This window comes from Eptatretus burgeri, chromosome 11 (genome assembly GCF_056783735.1).
Source record: "Eptatretus burgeri isolate ZD-2024b chromosome 11, Ebu_testis_v1, whole genome shotgun sequence".
NCBI lineage: Eukaryota > Metazoa > Chordata > Myxini > Myxiniformes > Myxinidae > Eptatretus > Eptatretus burgeri.
In genome coordinates, this window is record NC_140971.1 from 94,553,426 (window position 1) to 94,577,310 (window position 23,885).

Sequence of the window (23,885 nt, forward strand, 5' to 3'; positions counted from 1 at the left end):
AACACATGCTACTTGTAAGTTAATCATAAGTTGAGACACGCCGAGGTAATGTTTAGCGTACCCGAAACTTATTTCTAACCTATGATTAACGTGTTGTTGGCACGTTACGCGATCGTTGCCACACGTCGACAGACGTTACTTTTAAGTTACTCATAGGCTGAAAGACGTCGGTATAATGGATCATCCTTGCGTCAGCGTCTACGGCCACGGCCAGGACACTTATTTGCAGCATTCTTCAAACTTTTCTTCGGCATGACGAGGATGTTCACACTTCGATGTCGAGCTTGGCTATGATTCCAATTGTCTATTGGCAGCGTCTATTTAAAATAGTCGAGTTTGAGCGTTTTAACACGTTCAGAAGAAACGCTTCAAATTTCCAAACCCCAGCGTCAAAAAAAAAAAAAAAAAAAAAAAAAAAAAAAAAAGGCGAGTGACAGCAATTTAAATCGTTCATTGTAAACAATGAAACTAGCTGAGTGGTACCATTTCAAAGTCGTTGAGTGTAAAAAAAAAATCCAATTGTTGAGCGCAAGCGTCTACTTTCAATAGTGGAGATGCAGCCATTTAAATCGTTGAGTGGCAGCCTATGAACCTACCCGTGAACACGCGGACGCAAGGACGATCCATCATAACCCACACCCTCCCCCTCACACTCACCTACTACTGCCAACATGAACAAACTACTACTAATACTAATACTGATACTGATACTGTTACTGCTGACATGGACATCAACTCAAAAAGGAACTCGAAAACACTGTTGGGTTCCCCTTTTATATACCAATTCCCAAAACCGCTGGGAACACGTCTTTATATGGCAGTTGTAAGCGAGAAACACATTCATTTTTTTTTTTTTGTCGACCGGAAGACGTCATTGGAATACGTCTACATACGTCGATGTGTGTTGGGACTACGTAAAGAATTGGTTCAAAGCACGTCAAACATAAGTTAGAAATAAGTTTCGCGTAAAAAAGACATTACCGCGACGTGTTTCGACTTATGAGTAGCTTATAAGTAGCCTTTGTGGACGTGTGTAAGCGTCCACATATCGTGTGTAAAACTTATCCCCATCGCATGCGAACGTGTCATACGCCGAGTACGTCGTAAAATTTTGAACATGTTCAAAATTTCTTGACGTACTCTACTTACTACGACTTATGATAGCGTACTTTAGCGTTCTACTCGCGCATACCAAACTTACCCATACCGTATTCGACGTGCCCCAACGTTTTAGACACACTTTTTGTTACGTCGGCATACGCTGGCAAGATCGCCAAGGTGTGACCGCGATTTTGACCCTTCCATTTCTACGGCAGTTATGATTTGAATCGTTGTGCGTCAGCCTTTTAATAGGCTACGCTACGCCACGACATCGTCGGCGATGCGTGCAACGCGCTATGCCTGAGTTAGACTATCGTTGGGCATCGGTTGTGTAGGCCGACAACAGGTTCAGCATTCGTTGGTATAAGTTATCTATAACACAACGAAACGTTCTGTGTAGTTACCAATGCGTTACACATAAGACCAAGTCGCTATGAATACGTCCGAATCTTTAAAAAAAAACATCAAAAGTTCAACGTAAGCCAGCGTTTTACATAAATTTTAACACGTTGCCATCGCTGGCTAAAACGTCAAGGTGTGACCGGGCCTTTAGGCATAGCACGTTGCAGGCATCGCCAACGATCACGTGGCGTAGCCTATTAAAAGGCTGCCGCACAACGATTCAAATCATAACCGCCGCAGAAATGGAAGTGTCAACATCGAAGTCACACCTTGGCGATCTTGCCAGCGTATGCCGACCTCTGAAAAATGCGTCTAAAATGCTGGCGCACGTCGAATACGGAATGGGTAAGTTTGGTATGCGTGAATAGAATGCTAAAGTACGCTATCATACCTCGTATTAAATCGAGTACGTCTTGTAATTTTAAACTTGTTGATAATTTTACGACGTACTTGCCGTATGACACACGCTCCACATGCGATGGGAATAAGTTGTACGCACGTTACACGATCGTTGACACACATCGACATACGTTACTTGCAAGGTACTAATAAGTCGAAACACATCAAGGTAATGGTTAGCGTCATTGTTCCAGACTCCCAGTTTTTTTTTTTTCTTCGGGATGACGGTGTTCAGTGTACAGTGCGGTTATGATTTAAGTCGTTGAGTGGCAGCCTATTAATTATATTATATTATAACCGCACTAGAAATTGAAGTGTCAAAATCACCATCATACCGAAGGAAGGAAGAAAAAAAAAACTAAGAAAAAAAAAAAACCAGGAAGTCTGGAACACTGACGCTAACCATTACCTTGATGTGTTTCGACTTATGAGCACCTTACAAGTAACGTGTGTCGATGTGTGTCACCGATCTCGTAACGTGAGTACAACACGTTACTCATAGGTTAGAAATAAGTTTCGGTTATGCTAACCATTACATTGACGTGTTTCGACTTATGAGTAACCTACAAGTAACGTGTGTCAACGATCGCGTGACGTGCCTCCAACTTATGGCCAGCGTTATGCGGAACGTGTGAGTCATACGCTGGCATCAGTCTTAAAATTTCAAGCATGGAAAATTTGAGGACAACCGAAAAGTACAACGTTTACAGCCAGCGTACAACGACGTATGGCAGTGTTTTTCAGCGTGCTCTCAATGTTATCAAAACTTACCCATAACGTATTCGACGTGTACCAGCGTTTTAGACAAATTTTCAAAAAATCGGCATAAGCTGGCTAAAACGTCAAGGTGTGACTGGGCCTTAAGACCTGGAATGATGTCGGATGCCTAGTTTGTGGCTGGCTTTGGAGGCCATCTTTGCTCTGTGGTCGGCCGAGGAGAGGTTGTGACTGATGCTGATGCCTCACGTTCACAAACAAGATTGAACCTCTTCCAGTGGCTGACAATGGAAATAGCTGGCTCGGTTAGTTTGATCATCCTTCCTGAGTGATCGAGATTTTCTGGGATTGAAGGACGAGTTCCATTTATTTATAATTTTGTGTGGTGTTTGTAGATTTTATTTAATGTAGTTTATCGTTATGTTCATTTTAGGTATGCTGCCGTTGTTGTCATTTCAGGACATGGAAGGCTCGATGCGCACGCTTAGCTTGGGCAGCTGGATGGAGCTCCCAGTCCTGTCGTTCAAAGACTGGATGCTGGAGAATCGGAGGTAAAAACTAAATGTGAATCTGATTCCAGCAAGCAAACCTGCAATGCACGAAGGATTACAAAATTATTCTTGCAATCACTGCACAACAAAGGTTTTGCTACTGGGGTGATAACATGTGTTCTCGACGAAATTGAGTATGCGCATTCTGGACCTGAAGTCAGAATTTTCTCAGCACGTCAGAATTTTGAGTTATACTTGTGGTCCAATTACAGTAGCCTCCCCTGGTGGGTGATTTTTGAGTGATCATAAATTGGTTTTTGTATTTTTGGTTTCAATGAACGCACTATAACTGTTGTATAATATTATTTCTCCTAAAAAGAGCTTCAGAACGCACTTTAAATTATTTTAAAAGGATGAAAACTGACAAACCTATGAATTTTTAAGTAAAATTTTCCACGTGGTGTTGCCATTGTTGACGAACCCCAACCCTTTTGAAAAAACACTTTGTAAAGGCATTGGATCGTGACGGTAATGGCTTCCAATATCTCAGAGAGAAGTTTGGCGCAGAGAAAACTGATGCTAAACTCAAAGCAGGCATTTTCATTGGGTCCCAGATCCGAGAACTGATGTGTGATCCCGAGTTCCAAACTAAACTGAACCCACTTGAGTTTGCAGCATGGGAAGCATTTGTGTTGGTTGTGCAAAACTTTCTTGGCAACCATAGAGTTGAACAGTATGTGGAATTGGTGGACAACATGCTAAAAGCCGATCAGCAAACGAGCTGTAGGATTTTTTTTTTTTAATTCTATTTTATTTTATTTTTGGCTACAATGTCGAGGCTCGTACGAGAGCTAACACACAGAGCGTACAACAAGGAGGGCAGGAAACGAGAGGGGTGGGAGAGGAAAGGAAAAAAAACTGGGGAACAGAGACATGAAGAGATCTGTGGAAGGGAGAGGGATGGGGTGGGGAACACGGGATATAAAATATGGACATTACAGGGACTTTCAGGAAGAAAAGCAGGGAATTTGAAGGAGGTAGGTTTGGGGTGGATTAACGGGGGTAGAAAAGATCAAGGATTTGGATGGGGGAAGATAAGAGATGGTGGTGAACAACTGTTTTGAAGACCTGGAGGAAAGAATGGGATTGAAGAGAGTGTGGGAGTTTATTCCAAAGGCGGGAAAAAGAGGAATGAAGGAGTGAAGGTGAGCAGTGATTCTTGATTTTGGTAGTTTTACCAGCAGGAGGTTGCTGGCAGACCTTGAGTGCCTGCGGAAATATAGGGCGGGGGGGGTGGGGTCATCTCAGACAGAGCATGGAAGGCAAGGCCAGAGAGGAGACGGTAGAAGACAGAAAGACCATCGACCTGCCTGTAGTGAGAGAGCGAGAGACCCAAAGACTCATCCTCATCGCGGGCGATACTAATGATCCTAAATGCCTTGGTTTCCACAGCGTGAAGCCTGGAAAGGTGAGAGGCAGGTGCACCAGCCCAGAGGGGAGAGCAGTGCTCCATAAGGCTGTGGACGAAAGCTTTATGTGTAGTCAGGAGCTCAGGTGTGCCGAGGAGGAACTTTGTACGATGGGGAAGAGCTTTGCATGCCGAGGAAGGAGGATGCCCAGTCGGTGACTGGCTTTGGTGGCCAGGTTGGAAATTTGGCTTTCCCAAGAAAGATCAGAGCAGATAGTGAGACCCAGAAGCTTGAATGAAAGGACTTCTTCAAGAGGATTGTTGGGAAAGTACATGGGTGAGTGGGGGGGGGGGGAGGGGGGTTCCAGATGGTCCTTTCGGAGAGACAAAGTGAGAGTGTGAGATTTGTCAGGGTTGAAAGACATGCTCCACGTGTTGGACTAGTTTGTGATTTTATCCAGATCTGCAGAGAGTGAAGAGACTGCTGCTTGCCGGTCTGAGGGATGACAGATGGTACGACAGAGGGTGGAAAACAAGACTCCCACCACCAAGGGGGGGTCATCAGCAAAGGGATAAAGAGGATTTTCCAGAGAGTCAGAGATCATTGATGAAAACCAGAAAAAGGTCAGGGCCCAGAACACTCACTTGAACTACAGCCTGGACAGGAAGAGGGGATGAGAGCACTCCATTAAGGGTCACAGACGTTCGAGCCCCAGCGAGAGAGTGAGCAACCCTTCAAGAATATAATTGCAGAACACAGCTCTGAGCTGCATGTGGTCTGTTCTCCAGTTCAAGTTGTAGTGTGTTCTGGTTTCCCCTCTCTCTTTTTGGGTAATTTGAGTCCTCATGGGGTGACGTGATGGGAGCTGCCACTTAACCATGCGCAGAAGGCTGCGACATGAGAGGAAGTCTGCGAGCCATGAGTGGAGATGGCCTTGGATACCATAGGAAGAGAGTTTGGTGAGCAGGGCAGGGTGCCAGACCGTGTCAAAAGCACACGATATCTCGAGGGATATGGCCCTGATTTCATGTCTGGCATTGAGGACCTCCATCCATTGTTGGGAGAGCAGAAGCAGCATATCCAGAGTAGAGTGACCTGGTCTGAAACCAAATTGATTATCGGAAATCAGGCCATTGGAGAAGAGGAAGGATTTAATGTCTGAAGGGATGATGGATTCCATAACCTTGCTGATGATTGGGAGAAGGCTGATTGGTCTGTAGTTGCAGGGATCTGTTTTAGCACCTTTTTATGCAGGGCAGTGATGTTAGCAGATTTCCAAGCAGATGGCAGATGACCTTGGGCAAATGAGAGGGTGAATAGAACAGAGAGAGGGTGAGCAAGAGCAGAAGAGCAGGCTTTGAGGACACGTGGGCTGATGCTGTCTGGACCGGTTGCAGAATCTGAGTCGAGATTTGACAGCAAACGTTCCACCTTGTCAGAAGGAAAGGGCACCGAGTCCAGGGACAGCTGGGTGTGGCTGGGTAAGGTGGGTGCAGAAAGCGATGGGTTTTGGACACAAGATTTTAAAGCAAACACCGAGTTTAGGCATTCAGCCTTTTCACATGGGGTGTCAGAAGTGCGGCCATTTGAGGTAAGGGAGGGGATGGAGGGGGAACAAAAGACAACAGATTTAACTCGACGCCACCAGGATTTGGAGGAGGGAGAGAGGTTTGAGAGTTCAGACTTGAGATGAGAAAGATGTTGTTTTCTGGCTCTCCTGAGGGTAGATACACACTTGTTCTGATCTTTGTGGAAGGAACTGAAATTATCCTCAGTTGGGTTTACTTTTCAGGACAACTGCCTCACCACAAGCTTCAGTGTACCATAGGCGAGAGGAAGGGTAGGACAACTGAAGACGAGAGGGGATAAATCTGTGCATGAGGGAGAGCAAGTTTCTTTGAAAGAATTCCCAGAGGGCAGTGCATGGTGAGTGAGGATTGGTGTCTTGTGAAGACAGCAACTCTGCCACCAGGACAAGGTTCACGTCTGTCATACCGGAGGAGAAAGTAACTCGGGAGTCAGAGATGTCTCGGAGGAGGAAAGTTTCTGTTAAGCAGATTGTCCGGTTTGTCAGTGGCAACCTGTATGGAAAGATGTCAGGTTTGAGCAAAGGCTCTGGATGTTTGAGGTCCAAGGAGGGAGGAGAGGGGAGGTAAGAAGAGTTGTTGAAAGTGTGGGTGATTGCAGAAGAGCTTGGGGAGAGGCCCGGATGAGGAGGAGAAAAGCCCGGTGGTGATGGGTTGAGGTACAGTGGGGAGTAATTAGAGAGGAGGCAGAGGGCAGTTGAGGTTTGGAGGAGGTGAAGGGATGAGATAGAAGTGAAACGGTGGGGTAAACGAGGCACCTTTGTGGATGTGAGGGGGGAGATTGGAGGGAGAAGGGTGGGGGGGTAGTTTTTGAGAAAGACAAGAGGGAAGCTTGGAGGGGGAAGAGTATGAAGGTTGCTTTGAGAGCGAGAGGAGAGGATGAAAGCAGGCACAACCAAGGTACGGGGGTGATATGGGGGCGGTGATATGGGAGAGGGGAAGGCTGAGACTTGGTAGAGGTATGGTGAAGGAGCGGACAGGGGGAGGTACAAGATTTGAGGGTTTGGGAAGAGGGGCGGTGTGCTGAGAGGAAGGAAGGAGCATGTTTGTGGTGACGTGTGTACTGATTGAGACTGGGAGAGTGAGATATCTGTTAGGTTAGAACAGAGTCCACAGATATAAGAACACCACACACTTTGGGACAACATAGGAGGAGCTGATACTGAAGCAGAAGACAGTGAAGAGGTGCCAAGAGTGGAGGTAGGATGAGGGGAAAGATGGGAGGGGCAAGGAGAGGGGATAACAGGTGAGGGGGTTAGGAGGAGTTAGATTTAAAGGGGTGGGGTGAATTGGTACTGAAGTTGCGGGGGGGGGGGAGGAAGGATGATTGATGGAACACAAACATGGCTTGTCGGGATTTAAAAATTTTTAAAGTCAGAGATGCGAGTAAAGACATGACGTGAGGGATAAATGTCTCTTAAAATGCACTTCTTGCATTCTCATCTTGATATCTTCCCACCTAATGTGGGTGAGGTAAGCGATGAGTATGGGAGCATGGCGAAATGTTCCACCAAGACATTTTGTTCATGGAAACTCGGTATCAAGGCTGGTGATTACTGCTGGTTCCGACAACGAGAGGCCAATTCCACACATGTCTGAACAGTGCCTACACTGACCATATTGAAGGGAAGAGTGTCAACTTGAAGTGTTGTTTCTGAATCACTCACAATGGGGCAGATTTTCCAATCAAGTTTACACCCTTCCTAAGATCACCATGTTCGAATGTTTTAGTAACTTATTTTTCTGCAACTTGTTGATGTTCGTGGTTTGTATGCTACACATGACACATGGAGATTAATCATTGTTATCTAAATATGATGTGAAGGTGATGACTAAACACTGATATTAGATGTACTGGATGTACAATGTGGTGATCTACAATAATAAACTATGTAAATGTAGCATGCTGGGTATCATTAATACATACATTGAAAACCTGATGTGCTGGCTAACTTCTGACAACAGATTTGAAATCGGTGGCACAGATGTTGCCAAGAACACCTGCGTTTCCCTTTGTCGCAGACGAAAAGTTTTTTTTTTCTTTTCTTTGTTGCCCAGTGTTATTGTGTGTCAGTTTTTATATATATATATATATATATATATATATATATATATATATATATATATATATATATATATATATATATATATATATATTATTGTTGCGGATTCGCGTCCGCCGGTGTGCGAACGGCCACGTAACTCGAATCGCGGCACGTCGCCCACCGGACGGACAATCCAGTCGTGACCCTCTCGGACTAACGCCGGGAACCAGTCACGGGTGGACCTTTCGGCCTCACCACGATCGTGCCAATCGGCCCCCCGCGTGGGATAGGGTTGCTCGCCAAATTCGACCTACCTAAGTACCCACACGGAGGGTAGACCGGGCGATCGCACCTCGCCGCAGGTCGACTTCGGAAACGGGCCACTTTAAGCGACCCGTTCCGTACTATCGGGATAACCGAGCGGTGTTATTCGTCGGCCTCGACGGTTCGATTAATTATCGGGCGTTTTAGCCCACGACCAACCCTTTACGTGAAGCAAGATGGAGATTCAATGAAAGAAAAGACGAAGCGAAGCGGGAAAACAGTTCAACATAACTCACATTTATTTCGCGATGAACGGGAAGCACACATATTCAATTACACCAAAAGCACATGTAAAAGGGAAACACAATATTACACAAAAAGCAAATATAAAAGAGAAACACAATGCAGAGCTATCCGACTACCGAGCACACGGCAACACTTATACAATTTTACTTCACAGACGGCGCCGACAACACATTCCCAAAGCAAAAGAAAAAGAACCACCCTCAAGGATGAGGCGGGCCTGGGGCCGAGACCGGGTCGGGCCTACCCGTCTGATGATGAGACGCGAAGTGGCGGTGGTGCCTCAACTCCGCGGGCCTCGCGGACAGTGTCTGGTAGGGGGTGGGAAAGGGGCCCCCTTTGTCGCACTATCTCAGCGCGGGGGGAAACAGGAGGGGGTTGCTGATGCTCGGGGGAGGGAGGATATCACCCTGTCTCGGGTCCCGCGGCGAGCGTCTCCTCCTCGACCTCGGTCGCGTTGCTGGCCTCTCCCTGTGCAGCTCCCGGCACCGACGCGAGCACCCCCTCGTCCGCCTTCGCCGCCGTCACCTCTCCACAGCTCCGTCTACTCGCCCTCTCCGTCTCCTCTCTTGGCTCGTCCCAACTCTTCACTCTTGACTTCTCCCACTTCTTTCCAGCTCCACCGACGACTCTCTTGAACTCCGCACACTGCCTTTACTGACGAACGCAGCCGTTTATATAAGCCCCGTGGCTTCGCTCTTTCACCCTTGACCCTTTGCCTCCGACCCTTCACCTCTCTAACTGGCTCCCCATTGGACCGAGGAAAAGTGGGCGTGAATGCTTTTTGATCCATGTATTTGCATATAGCGACCGCCCTCCAACGCCCTGGAGGCGGGGCCAAATCGCCCCTCGCTCACCGATTGGACGGAACAAAAGTGGGCGTGAGTCGTTTTTGATCAGTTTTTCTTCGGAAAGTCTGTGATGTCTCTGAACACGCTGCTCGGTGCGCGCCCCACACGAGTCCAGTATCAGTGCCCACAAGTGGCGCGAGAATGGTGGCGATGCGACGGTGGCGAGTTGTGACGGTAAAGGTCGTGGCTGTTGTGAAGCGGCATTGTGGTTGGTGGTTGTTGTGAAGCGGCGTTGTGGTTGGTGGTTGTTGCGAAGCGGAGTTGTGGTTGGTGGTTGTTGTGTGATGGCTGTTGAGACGTGGTTGGTGGTGGTAATAATGGCGGCTGGTCCAAAATAAAGATAGTGAAAGAAAAACGGCTATCCTGAAGAGTCGCAGCCCGAGTGAATGACATTTATTCCCTCTACACAACGGGTTTGGGCCTAACTACACATATAATTACGGAGATATCTCACCTAAGGGACCTGAATGGTGGTTTGCGAATTTCGTCAACCACAACACTACCCCCTCCCCTTTTTACAGACTCGTCCCGAGTCGTCAAATTTTCGTGTGCCATCATGTGTAGTTTTCCCCTAGTACATTTTACCTACGGATCCCTGAGTGCGACATTCATGGTATTCGTGTCCCCAAAATAAATAACCTGAGGGCTGCGTAACTATCTAAACAAACTCACTCACACGGACGACTTAAATAAAATTGCCGGCGCTAAGACAAACATGCCGGGGGCACACTCATATTTACAGTACATCTTAACCTTAACTTACAAATTTTACACTAAACCATGGCCCAGGATCAATGAACTCTGCAAAAAGAAAACAGTTAGCAGGGAGCCAGGCTGCTCGCATGCAGTCTCTGGCTCAAACAATGCAGGTGACAGGGAACGTGGCCGGCTGCTCACACGCAGTCCAAGGCCTTCCCTTTTGAACTGAACGCAGTGAACCACAACGGTGCATGGGCTGCACAAACGTAGTCTCCGTGCCAGCTCAAGTGGCACACGCAATGAACACAACGAATGGATGGATGAATGGTTTGAACTGAACGCAGTGAACCACAACGGTGCATGGGCTGCACAAACGTAGTCTCCGTGCCAGCTCAAGTGGCACACGCAATGAACACAACGAATGGATGGATGAATGGATGGACGCAAACACGGTGCACGGGCCGCCACTGCAGGCCCGTGTTGTAGCTGCCAACAGGGCAGTTCTCGCAGCTTGCAGACGATCCAGCCGGCACAGGCCTCGCAGCAAAACAACAGCTGCCGATGAAGTTGGCCAGCCTTTGCCGTTCCGTGGAGGGAGTGCGGTGGTGCTGGCCACTTGGAAGGCGGGCTCGGACCTACCTACCTGTCTCCCTCCCAACCTATCGCCTTTGCCTGTCACTGTACATACCCACTCCCTTAATTTGTCAAACCCCAATTTAGCCCCAACTTTTTTTTTTTTTCTTTTACTTCCCCACTATAAATCGTCCCCTAACCCCCTGAACTGTCCTTGTTCGGCTAACCTATCCTGTCACCTAGCCTACTCCCAACCCCTACGTTCCCTTCCCGGAGGGGAACAAGGGAGAGCTAGCGTCCTGTGTCGAGGCCCAACTCAAGCCTCAGAATGGCCTCCCTAGAGTTCGGCGATCTATAACCAAAGTGGGTCCAGCGGCCCACAACGACAGCGAGGGGATGGATGGTGCGGAGGGGTACACTTCCTAATCTACCCTAACCATTTAACTGTTAAACTACCCCGGGGCTTTCAACAAGCGCCTTTCGCTTAAACTATTGGTTCTAACAACCCAGATTCCCGTCGCCTGTGTTAGTGTCCTTACAATTTCGGGCCTCGCCCCCCAATTTTCTCTCCGTGCCCTCACACGGTCTCATGGCTGGGACACGTGGCTCCCTTTGGCAGGCACGACCCTCTGCCGATTCTCCGACGATGGCACCCCCGGGCACTACACTGCCTCCGAGCCTACCAGCTCCCTAACACCGGGGCGTGCCCCCCATGGCACCTCCCCTGAAACGCACACGTGGCAGGCTGGCTTCCCAGGCCCCTTTCCGAGGGTCACCCGTGCCCACAACACTGCCCACGCGGCTAATGGCGCCCCGGGCCCCCGCACCAAGCAGGCGCACCCGTGCCCACTACGCTATCCCGGCCCCCCATGGGCCCTTGGCCTACCACGGTCGACTAGCCTGGTGCCCGGGGTACCCACTCAGCGATACTCACTTTTCGCAGCCAGGCTCCCAGCCCGTCAACAGGGCTCCTGCACCCCTCCAAACGGGTTTCGAGCCTACACTCCCACCAACAATAAAACGACCTCCATTTTGTAAATTTGACTACCCCTAACTCACTCTACACTGACCCCGGGGGTCCCTTGGGCGGGAGTCACTTCTCCCCCCAATCACTCATCGCACCATGCAGTCCCCATTCGCTCCACTCACACAGACCCGCTGGCCTCACTCACTCATCATGTACTCACCTCACAACTCTTCAACACACTCACCGCTGAACTCTGCCATCCTTCTAACTACCTCCCCTAACTAACTTGTGCTCCCACGTCATCCCTTACACTATAGCACGTTCCTTTTAACACTACGTAGCTAAGCTACGTCCCCACTACACATTCACAAGTCTGTCACTGTCTCCAAACAAATCATTTTATTTCCCAACCTAAATCTGGCTACAATCCCTCTAACTAATCCATTCCACGGACTCCATGAGGACTGACCCCTGCCCCATGAAGTCGGTCTAACTAAGCTAACCCTTCCCCCTAACTAGTTTCCATCCTGTGCCCTGGATCAAGGGGGTTTCCACCCCTTGCCCAGGAATCCTGTGCACCTGAAAGTGAGGCTTGCTTTTTTTATTTATTTATTTATTTTTTTTGTTTTTTAACATACGCAGCACCAGCGCGGCAACTCACAGCTCGCGCACTTTGCACCTGCCCGTGACGTCATGCGGCTGCACGTGTACCTCGTCCCTCCTTGGACGCTACCATCCGGCAGGGATACCCCTCCTGCCGGATTCCAACCCCACGTGCAGCCATGATGTCACCGTGCGCATAAAAAAAAAACACAAGCCCCACGTCTCGAGGGGTTCCCCACGCGAACACATGTGCTTTGCCCGTTGGAGCTTAACACACACGATCGCGTGGAGAACCCGTCCGGTCCAAATCCGTAATCCTGCCTAAACTTTGTCCGTCCGCGGGATCGGCAAATCCACCGCTGGCGTTTCCGGACCGGGACTTCACTCTCGCAAGCGAGCACGTGGGGGCCTCGTGCGTTGCACAGCACGGACCTCGTGTTCGCTGCTGGGTGAACCTGGCACGGTCCCCGAAACAACTACAGCCGCTACTCGGCTTTCTTTCCTCACATGTCGCCGTCGTCGCCATTCGACACACGCACTCCCGCGTGTTACGACGCTAACACACCTCACCATTACATTCACACCGGGAGACGCGGCTGCGTGCTCCCGCATGCCAACCGACATCTCCCTCACATACCGCTCTCTCACACACACGGTCTCCCTTGCATAAACCATACCACTCACACGTGGTGCTCCATTCACTCGCGGCCTTCCACTCACTCGTGCCTCACTCATACACCGTGCCTCACTCACACACGCGGGGGCACTCAACCGCGGTGCTTCATCCACACACCGTCCCTCACTCACACGCGGGGGCACTCAACCGCGGTGCCTCATCCACACTGGCCGTTTCATCCACACACACGGCCTCTTCCACACACGGTTCCTCATCCACACACGGCGTGCTGGGAAGCACGTACTCTGGCACCATCGCCACCACACCACTCACACACGGGGTCGCTTCCACACACGGGGACGCACTCACACCTTGCACCACACACACAGGGACAACCACACTGGGGATTCGTGTCCCCAAAGGGGTCTCCGGGGCCTCTATACCCCCCAAGCTCTCCGTGCACCCGTTCGCAGCAGTCCTCCCCTCAACCTCGCAAAGCACGACCGAACTCACCTGGTCGTGACTCGCCTCAAGGGGGCATACTCCCTCCCCTCGTTCCTGGAGGAGGCCATCCAGCTGCTCGCACTGGGTCCCCACCCAGTCCGCGAGCTCACCCCCATTGTCCTCCACTACCTCCGTGTGTGTGTGTGTGCGTCACTTACCCCGTCTTCATCGTGCAGTCTTCCCTCTATTGCTCCCATCTCCCGTGTTTCTGCCAACTCTTCACCCTTTACCTCCCTTGTCTCCACTATCTTTATTTCCTTTGTCGTCACCTCGTGTCTCGTCTCGCACGTTTTGGTCTCCCCATTTAATTTTTCCCTTTCGGTCACCGTTGCACCCCCTCCCAGCTCGTTCGCTCCTACACGTGGAGTCGCCATTTTAAGCTCCCTGCTGACGGCCTTCATGCCCGCCTGCAGGCATCGGCCCATGTTCTGCGTCTCGCCCCGCAGCTTTTTCGTCTCTTCCTTCATGTCATTTGTGTTTGTATCCATCTTTTCGTCCATTTTTTGTGTATTCGCATCCATCCTCGTTTTCACTTCGTTCATTTGCTTGTTCATGTTCGCTGTCATTTCCGCCAGCATGGCGCATAGCTGGGCCATGTCGGGTGCGCTTGGGTGAGCCGTTTCGGCAGGGGTTGGGGAAGGGTTTTGGTGGAGAGGGGGTGGGGAGGTGTCATACACCGCGGCCGCTGCCGCACCCATTTCGGGCTCTGGGTTCAGTTGGGCGAGTTCGTTTTCCTGTACAACCAACATTTCCTGCACGGGGATTTCATCCTGAGCCATGGATTCTACACATTCTACATCCATTTCTAATACCCCCGGCTCCCGCTCGCCTTGAGACGCCATCTTGCTTCTCTTAAAGGGTTAATTTAGCTCGCTCGTAATTTGGAGGGAATCGGGGGTCACTCCTCTCACCCCTGGACCGATTCCCGTGAATTTAATTGGAGACAGGAGAGCCCGTTTTCCCGTTCTCCGATACCAGTGCCGCGAGGAGGGCGATGGGTTTATATCCCACTCCTGACACCAGTGTTGCGGATTCGCGCCCGCCAGCGTGCGAACGGCCACGTAACTCGAATCGCGGCACGTCGCCCACCGGACGGACAATCCAGTCGTGACCCTCTCGGACTAACGCCAGGAACCAGTCACGGGTGGACCTTTCGGCCTCACCACGATCGTGCCAATCGGCCCCCCGCGTGGGATAGGGTTGCTCGCCAAATTCGACCTACCTAAGTACCCACACGAAGGGTAGACCGGGCGATCGCACCTCGCCGCAGGTCGACTTCGGACACGGGCCGCTTTAAGCGGGGGGGGGGGGGTGGGAAAGGGGTCCCCTTTGTCGCACTATCTCAGCGCGGGGGGAAACAGGAGGGGGTTGCTGATGCTCGGGGGAGGGAGGATATCACCCTGTCTCGGGTCCCGCGGCGAGCGTCTCCTCCTCGACCTCGGTCGCGTTGCTGGCCTCTCCCTGTGCAGCTCCCGGCACCGACGCGAGCACCCCCTCGTCCGCCTTCGCCGCCATCACCTCTCCACAGCTCTGTCTACTCGCCCTCTCCGTCTCCTCTCTTGGCTCGTCCCAACTCTTCACTCTTGACTTCTCCCACTTCTTTCCAGCTCCACTGACGACTCTCTTGAACTCCGCACACTGCCTTTACTGACGAACGCAGCCGTTTATATAAGCCCCGTGGCTTCGCTCTTTCACCCTTGACCCTTTGCCTCCGACCCTTCACCTCTCTAACTGGCTCCCCATTGGATCGAGGAAAAGTGGGCGTGAATGCTTTTTGATCCATGTATTTGCATATAGCGACCGCCCTCCAACGCCCTGGAGGCGGGGCCAAATCGCCCCTCGCTCACCGATTGGACGGAACAAAAGTGGGCGTGAGTCGTTTTTGATCAGTTTTTCTTCGGAAAGTCTGTGATGTCTCTGAACACGCTGCTCGGTGCGCGCCCCACACGAGTCCAGTATCGGTGCCCACAAGTGGCGCGAGAATGGTGGCGATGCGACGGTGGCGAGTTGTGACGGTAAAGGTCGTGGCTGTTGTTGTGAAGCGGCGTTGTGGTTGGTGGTTGTTGTTGTGAAGCGGCGTTGTGGTTGGTGGTTGTTGCGAAGCGGCGTTGTGGTTGGTGGTTGTTGTGTGATGGCTGTTGAGACGTGGTTGGTGGTGGTAATAATGGCGGCTGGTCCAAAATAAAGATAGTAAAAGAAAAACGGCTATCCTGAAGAGTCGCAGCCCGAGTGAATGACATTTATTCCCTCTACACAACGGGTTTGGGCCGAACTACACATATAATTACGGAGATATCTCACCTAAGGGACCTGAATGGTGGTTTGCGAATTTCGTCAACCACAACAATATATATATATATATATATATAATTGTTATGGTTGTGGGGGTAGATGGAGGAATTTAATGGGGAATTTAGGATCAAATAGAGTTGCTTGGTCCATGGCCGTGTCGGAGACCTCTCGATGTAATTCAGTAGGGAAAATGTGAGCTTAAGTGTTAAGTGTCACAACATGGGGGGGGGGGGGTGGGGGGTGTTTTGTTAATTAGCTAGGGTTTAAGAATAAGCTTCCCCAGTATGTAATTGCCCCCCCCCCCCGTGACTTTTCCCTGTGTTTTTATAACCAAAACCATAATAAGGAACGAGCAAACGTGCCGAGCAAGCAGAAGCCCCACCTCCAAGGGTGACGGCGGGCGAAGTCACGTCCCTGAGGCTGATGATTCATGGGCGTGATGTCAGAAGCTAACCGAGGAGGCAGAAGCCCTGCCTTCCCGGGTTTCGTGCGAGCAGGCCATGCCATGGCGGCGGAATATTGATGGGTGTGATGTTAGACGCATGAACAAGAGGAGGTGGGAGGCATCACTCCAATTAGGATAGAGAGCGCATGCACGATGCCAGGGTGAGGAAAGCACGAGGAGCGATAAACTCCGCTTGCCATGCAGGAACATTATCTCTCACTAAACCTGACATGTTATTACATTTAACATGATTGTAATTTGCTCTGCGAGATGCTCTCTTCCGGGAGCTACAGACATGGCTCTGCGCCGTGACGTCACCGTCACAGCGTTCGGCTGAGGTCGGAGAACGGGTTTCACAGAATCGTTACTGATCCCGACCGCATTAAATTAATGGCTCCAGGTATGTGTGGTTGAGCGAGAGATCATGTTCCTGAGTGGCAGGCGGGGCTTATCGCTTCTGGGACGAGCAGCAAGGGCTGTATGGGACACGATCCTGGTGCTCACCACTCAGTTTGGAGCCACATTGTGATTGGTGTGTGTGTATATATGTATATATTTTTTTCATTTTCCAAAACGATTCAGAAAGGTGATGTTGCGTGGTTTTGTTGCAGAAACTTTCGCAACGATAGAGCAACAGCTGCCGATGTCGCAGCCTACTATCGTCACTACGTGCACGCAATGTGTCTGGATTGCCGTTTCATCACCGGTACCCACGTTACCTCTGTTAAACGTATAACTCCACCAGCGCACGACCATTCTGTCGCTTCCTGGGAGGTAAACGGTCATCACGTGGGCACAGATCAGCAAGTCAACAAAAGCTTTCGGGTGCGGGCAGCAACAGTGGTGTTGGCCACAGGATCTACGGACATGGCGGTGAAGCTTGGTGTGCCAGGCGAGGAGCTATCCTATGTTGGGCACACTGCTCAACATTTAGAAGCCATCTTGAAAGAAACGCCTAAAGGTATTGCTGTTTTGTTTCAGCTTGTTGTCCAGGTGTTGCACATCAGACTTTTTAAGTTGCGAGATTAGACTCGTGAAACTTTCACTCTCACAGGACTTTCAGCAACCTTCCCACCAGTATTGGTCATCGGTGGTGGCTTTTCAGCAGCCGACGCAGTGTTGGCGTTACGGCATGCCGGTCTCCCTGTCATCCACGCTTTTCGGAGCCCACCTGGTGTCTCGGGCCATGGCTTGGCCCAGCTTCCATCATCACTCTATCCGGAGTATCACAAAGTTTTACAAATGATGCATCTTGGCAATGAGAGCTACTATGGCTTCACAAGCTTACCCAGGTACTTCATTTTGAAATGCTGTGCATCCTCATCCAAACAAAATACGATTGCATAAGTCGGTTTTGAAGGCAATCGTTGGATCGCCAGCAAGATGTCCAATAGCAAATGCAAAGTTTTTTTTTTTTTTTTTTTTTTTTTTTTTTTGTATTTAAAAATTTGTTTTTTTAAGGTTTATTATTTAATATAATTTGCAATGTGTGTCTTGTTTTGACAAATGATAATGAAGGTGGGCCTTTCTGACTTGCACCTATTTCTACTCCAACCCCACAATTTTCTTCCCCCTTGCTCAGTCATCGTGTCCTTTGTTTCTTACCGAACAACAAAGTTTTGCTGGCTGGCCCTTCCAACTCTCCTTTGATTGCTCAGACTGTACTTGCAGTGGCTGTCCGTATCGGTTCAGCTCCTGATCTCTCCTTCCTTCCGGAGGGAGGCCAAGCACTGGCCCGATACCCCAATGACAGGATCAATCCTCGGAGCAATCCCGTTGCCCTCGAACCGCTGACTCATGAAACCGAGGCAGAGCCGGGACTGTTTGCCATCGGGCCTCTTGCAGGCGATAAGTTTGTACGCTTTTCGCTTGGAGGAGTACTGGCAGTCGCTGTCTGCATCGCATCACGACAGGAAACGGAGTCCATTAAAACCAGGTAGCCTGGAGCATCGCTCCTGTCCAATCAGACATTTTCCATGTTGGCCTTTGAGATGTTTTGACGTTAGATAACTTCATTGAATGGAGATTTATCGGTTTTGAAATCTGTGTATATATATATATATATATATTCATATATATATATATATATATATATATTCATATATATATATATATATATATATATATATATATATATATATATATTCATATATATATATATATATATATATATTCATATATATATATTGCATTTAAATATGAAAGTGTGGGTAAATGTACACTGAATATACCAAGGGGTGTACCCCAAGTTGAAATTTCTTTTTTCACAATAATTGCTTTCACAATTGATTAAACCTTAAATACTACTTTTGAATGTTTTGCTCTTTTGTACTTGCGTAATACCTGTGAGCAGTTTAGGTAGCTTTGTGCTGAATGTCGCGGCGCCGTTCACCCGATTCTTCAGCGAGTGTTGATCATGGCCTTGAAACGTCTCATCCGTTCACCCGTGTTGCACGATGTGCAGGCTTTGTCTCCTGCTGAATGTATGTCATCTTGGGTTCTGCTGTGTTTGTACATTTCTCTGAAAACAAAAGTAATAGTTCGCTTCTGATACCCGTGTTGCCTTTGCACGTGGCTGAAAGTAGCGATATTTATAAATTAATTTATATCGTAATTGCTGCTGCTTGCTTTTTCACTGTATTCCTCTTTATGGTGACTGGCACACTTTAGTACTTTGTAACTGAATATAAATATTTTGCATTAAACTACAAGTTTGTGTGTATATCTTCTTACCGTAATGGTGTGTGTTTGTGCATGCTAGTCCAGAAGTAGATGGGAATCTGAAGCTATAATTCACTTGTAAAGATACATGTGCACACACAATGATTTGATTTGAAACTCAACAATGCAGCTATTTATATTTTCTTCAACCTTTTTTACCTTATCTTTAAAAAAATAAAAATTCTTTCTTCTTTTAACTTCTCACCTCACACCTCTCGTAACCACGTGTTCTTAGTCTTCATCCTGTAACTTTCGTCGAACTACCAGCTTCCTTTTGCGTTTGCCGATCCAAATTCACCAAACGCCTCTTCCGCCATTTTGCGGACAACGTGCCGGTGAAGTTTCGTGTATCGTCTACTTATGCCTGTCCACTGATCGCACCGAGCCGTCAAAGAACGGACATGTGGAGGACGGGATAGTACCGTGAGTGGTTCGTTTGTCCGAGACATAACGGGGTTTAGGCCCCGTCCCACATTCGAGGAGGGGAGGCGTGAGCGATCACGGATTTCGCTTGGGAATGTCGGAGCTCAGGCAGCGAGTGCATCACCGATTGAAGGGAATCCACCCTTGGAGGAAGTGGAGGGGTCTCCTGAGACCTGGGATCCTCCATATGACACGTTGCCAGCTGCAGCACTATTCGTCGACTGTCAGGAGCTGCAAAGTCGGCCCGAGATACGAAAACCATTTCTTTTACCAACTTTACACAGTTCTTCAACAAAGAAGATCATTTCAATCATCATTCTGACCAACGGGAGAAAAACCACAAACGAACTCGCACTGGGATGAAGACATACAAGTGTTCTGTATGCTCAAAGGTTTTTTTTAGTCGGTTATCAACCTTGAAAAACTACACACGACCTCTCAATGGGGAGAAGCGGTAAAAGTGTTCTGTGAGTTGTCATCCTTGAGTAAACAGAAATGAACTGACTGGTGAAAAGAGTTTGGTTGTGGATACCTCCCCTGTGAGTGATTCTGAGTGATGGCAAGCTTTTAAGCAAATGAGGAGAAAGCGAGTAGGCAGGAACACAACAACCCTGGCCTACACCTTCTTGGCACAACTTCTCTGAGTGTCATTGGTAACCCCCGTCAAGCAGCCGAGGTCCTTCGGCCTCTTGGGAAAGCAAAATGGCTGGCTGAAACCAAAATACACCGTCTCCTCTCCGGCCTTGCCCCCCCCCCCGCTCCTCCCCCCGCCCCTCTGTGATCTGTGCCCACCATATTTCCGCAGGGCGCTCAAGGTCCGGCAAAACCCCCTTCTGGTGAAAATCAAAATCAATAATCACTGCTCACCTTCGCTCTTTCATTCCTCTTTTTTTTGTTCCCACCTCCAGAACAAACTCCCACACTCTTCAATCCCACTTCTCTCTCCAGCTCTTCAAAACAGTTGTTCACCACCGTCTCATATCTTCCCCCATCCAAAATCTTGTTCTTTTTCTACCCCTGTTAATCCACCCCAAACCCACCTCCTTCAAATTCCCTGTTTTCCTTCCTGAAAGCCCCTGTAGTACCATCTTGTGTACCCCACCCCATCCCTCTCACTTCCACAGATCTCCTGTTGTGTCTGATCCTCACGAATTTGTGCTTCCCTCTCCTGCCCCTCTTGTTTCCTGCCTTGTTGCATGTTCTGTGTATAAGCTCTTACATGAGCCTCGACAGAGTATACAAAAAAACAAACAACCTACACGATTTTTATTCAACTTTTCCTTTGCAGAGGTTGAAAAGGAATTAAAGTGCAAGAGGAGGCCATTTGGCCCATCATGCCTGTGCCACACCAATACCAGATTTAATCAATCTGTCAATACCCCTTCCCTTTATGTGCAGCCTTTTGGTGACAACACTGGTACTCATTTGAACCCCCTGGTGTTAATTCAGCAGCAAACGGGGCTTGAACTCAGGACCCAAGGATCCCAAGCCACCACCCTAACCACTCAGGACCCTAGGATTCCAAGCCACCACTCTAACCGCTCAAGACCCTCAGATCCCAAGCCACCACCCTAACCACTCGGGACCCTAGGATCCCAAGCCACCACCCGAACCGCTCAGGACCCTCAGATCCCAAGCCACCACTCTCACCGCTCAGGACCCGAGGATCCCAATCCACCACCCTAACCACTCGGGACCCTAGGATCCCAAGCCACCACGCAAACCGCTCAAGACCCTCAGATCCCAAGCCACCACCTTAACCACTCGGGACCCTAGGATCCCAAGCCACCACCCTAACCACTCGGGATCCTAGGATCCCAAGCCACCACCCTAACCACTCGGGACCCTAGGATACCAAGCCACCACGCAAACCGCTCAAGACCCTCAGATCCCAAGCCACCACCCGAACCACTCGGGACCCTAGGATCCCAAGCCACCACCCGAACCGCTCAGGACCCTCAGATCCCAAGCCACCACTCTCACGGCTCAGGACCCTAGGATCCCAAGCCACCACCCTAACCGCACAGGACCCTAGAATCCCAAGCCACCACCCTTACTGTTGGGCCAACACTCGGCTTTACCTAATCATATGCAATTTTATCAAAAATATTTTTTAATGCTCTCTTAAAATGTTAAAACTTCCTCTTTCACATGTGTGGTTCTTGGTATTGTATCATAATTAACTACTCTTCTTATTCTTCTTCTTTAAAACGCTGTTTTCAATTCGACCTTTCCTTCATCCCAAGTCTAAAAAGTCCAAATGTTACAACATTTCTTTTCTCCATTCTCTTAATTCTCCTTTATTTCATCCCTCACGTCATGTCTTGAATCGCATCTCCGAATTTAAATTTTTTAAATCCGAGTTAACAATGCATGTTTGTGTTCCATCAATCGTCCTGTTTTTCCAAATTCATTGCCAATTCACCCCACCTCCTCATAATCCCTCACCTGTTATCCCCTCTCCGTACCCCTCCCATCTTGCCCCTCTTCCTACCTCCGCTCTTGGCACCTCTTCACTGTCTTCTGCTTCATTATCAGCTCGTCTTCTGTTGTCTGTTTGTTAGACAACCACCTGTTTGTGGTGAGGATGTTGAGGTCGTGGAGAGATTCACTTACCTTGGCAGTGATATTCATGTCTCTGCTGGCTGCGAGTCAGAGGTCAATAGATGTCTGGGTCGGGCCTGGGGAGTCATGGATTCACTGGATCATGGGGTGTGGCGCTGCCGGTACCTGTGCGGGAGGACGAAAGTCCGAGTCTTCAGGTCCTTGGTACTTCCAGTCTTGCTCTATGGGTGCGAGACTTGGACTCTGACCAAGGATCTGAGACGGAGACTTAATTCCTTTGGTACCAGGTCTCTTCGGAGAATCCTTGGCTATCGCTGGTCGGATTTTGTGTCCAACGAGCGGTTGCTGAGAGAGACTCAGATGAGATTTGTTACCTGCATAGTCCGTGAGCGTCAGTTGCGGCTGTATGGACATGTGGCTCGTTTTCCTGATGCTGATCCTGCTCACCAGATTCTCTCAGCGAGGGAGTCTCATGAGTGGAGGAGGCCAGTGGGCCGACCATGTGCCTCATGGTTGCAGCAGGTTGACCACCATCTCAAGGAGATGGGGATGGGCCTGGCATCTGCCTGGGGGATGGCCAGACGGAGGCCCCTGGAGTACCGACGGAAAGTGGATGCAGCGACGCGCTGTTCTGGCACATGCTCCCATACCTGACCTGACCTTCTGTTGTCCCGAATTGTGTGGTGTTCTCACATCTGTGGGCTCCATTATAGTTTAACAGAATTCTCACTCTCTCAATCAGTACACTCAACACCACAAGCATGCTCCTTCCTTCCTCTCGGCACATCTCCCCTCTTCCCAACTCCTCAAATCTTGTACCTCCCCCTGCCCACTCCCTTCTTCATTATACCTCCACCAAGTCTCATCCTTCCCCTCTCCCCACCTCTCCCATCGCCCTCCAGCACCTTTGCCATGCCTGCTCTCATCGTCTCCCCCCTCTCAAAGCACCCTTCACATTCTTCCCCCTCTAAGCTTCTCTCTCACCTTTCTCAAAAACTCCCCCTCACCCCTCTCCCTCCAATCTTGCCCCTTAAGCCCCTGTCACACCTTGACGATTTAGCCAGCGTATGGCAACGTATCAAAATTTATCTAAAACGCTGGCGTACGCTGAACTATTGATGGTTTTTTTCAGTTTTGGGCGTATAATAGTGTAATCATAATGAGTTGGACATATGCATAACATATTAGTAACGTACACAGAATGTTTCGATAACTTACAGATAACTTATACCAACGAATGCTTAGTGTGTTGTCAGCGTTCACAACTTATGCCCAACGATAGCCTAACTTATGCATAGCGCGGCAGAGTATCGCCGACGATCACGTGGCGTAGCCTATTAAAAGGCTGCCGCTCGACGATTCAAATCATAACCGCACTGGACATCGAAGTGTCAACATCACCGTCATGCTGAAGAAAACTTCGAAGAATGCTGCCAAGAAGTCTCCTGGACGCGGACGCAAGGAGGATCCATCATCACGTTCACCCTCTGACGGAGAGGTCACCCAGTTCCTTCTTCTCCTGGCTCTATTGGCACGCAACTGGTACAGTGTCAAATCGATGAGGTCATGTTGATGTTGGAGGACAGCGAGTCGGTATTCTCGTCTCAGCCTTGCCGGATCCTCCATCTCTCGGATGACATGGACATATACTCACCATAGAGTCTGGAACACTGACGGGTTCCTCCTGTGAAGCCCATTTTTATATACCAATTCCCCTAAACGCTGCCAATACGCCATTATACGGTAGCTGTAAGTTAAACACGTTCAGTAAGTTCTGTAGTCGTCCGGAGGACGTCAAATACGTCAATATGCGTTGGAGATATGTTACACATAGGTTCAAAGCACGTCACTCGTAGGTTAGAAATAAGTTTCGGGTACGCCAGACATTACCTCGATGTATTTCGACTTA

General features: G+C 49.3%; 1 protein-coding gene across 4 annotated transcripts in view; it reads left to right on the plus strand.

The window, feature by feature from the left end:
- The window catches only part of OSGIN1 (oxidative stress induced growth inhibitor 1), a 48,850-nt gene extending 29,861 nt beyond the window's left edge, over positions 1-18,989 (plus strand). For all 4 annotated transcript variants that reach the window (XM_085847451.1, XM_085847452.1, XM_085847454.1 and 1 more), the window contains 4 exons: positions 3,079-3,170; positions 16,879-17,228; positions 17,322-17,559; positions 17,850-18,989. In XM_085847451.1, the coding sequence (XP_085703577.1) occupies positions 3,079-3,170; positions 16,879-17,228; positions 17,322-17,559; positions 17,850-18,207 (1,038 nt within the window). In that variant the 3' untranslated portion in view covers positions 18,208-18,989. The remainder of the gene's footprint in view (positions 1-3,078; positions 3,171-16,878; positions 17,229-17,321; positions 17,560-17,849) is intronic.
- The last annotated feature ends 4,896 nt before the right edge of the window (positions 18,990-23,885 follow it).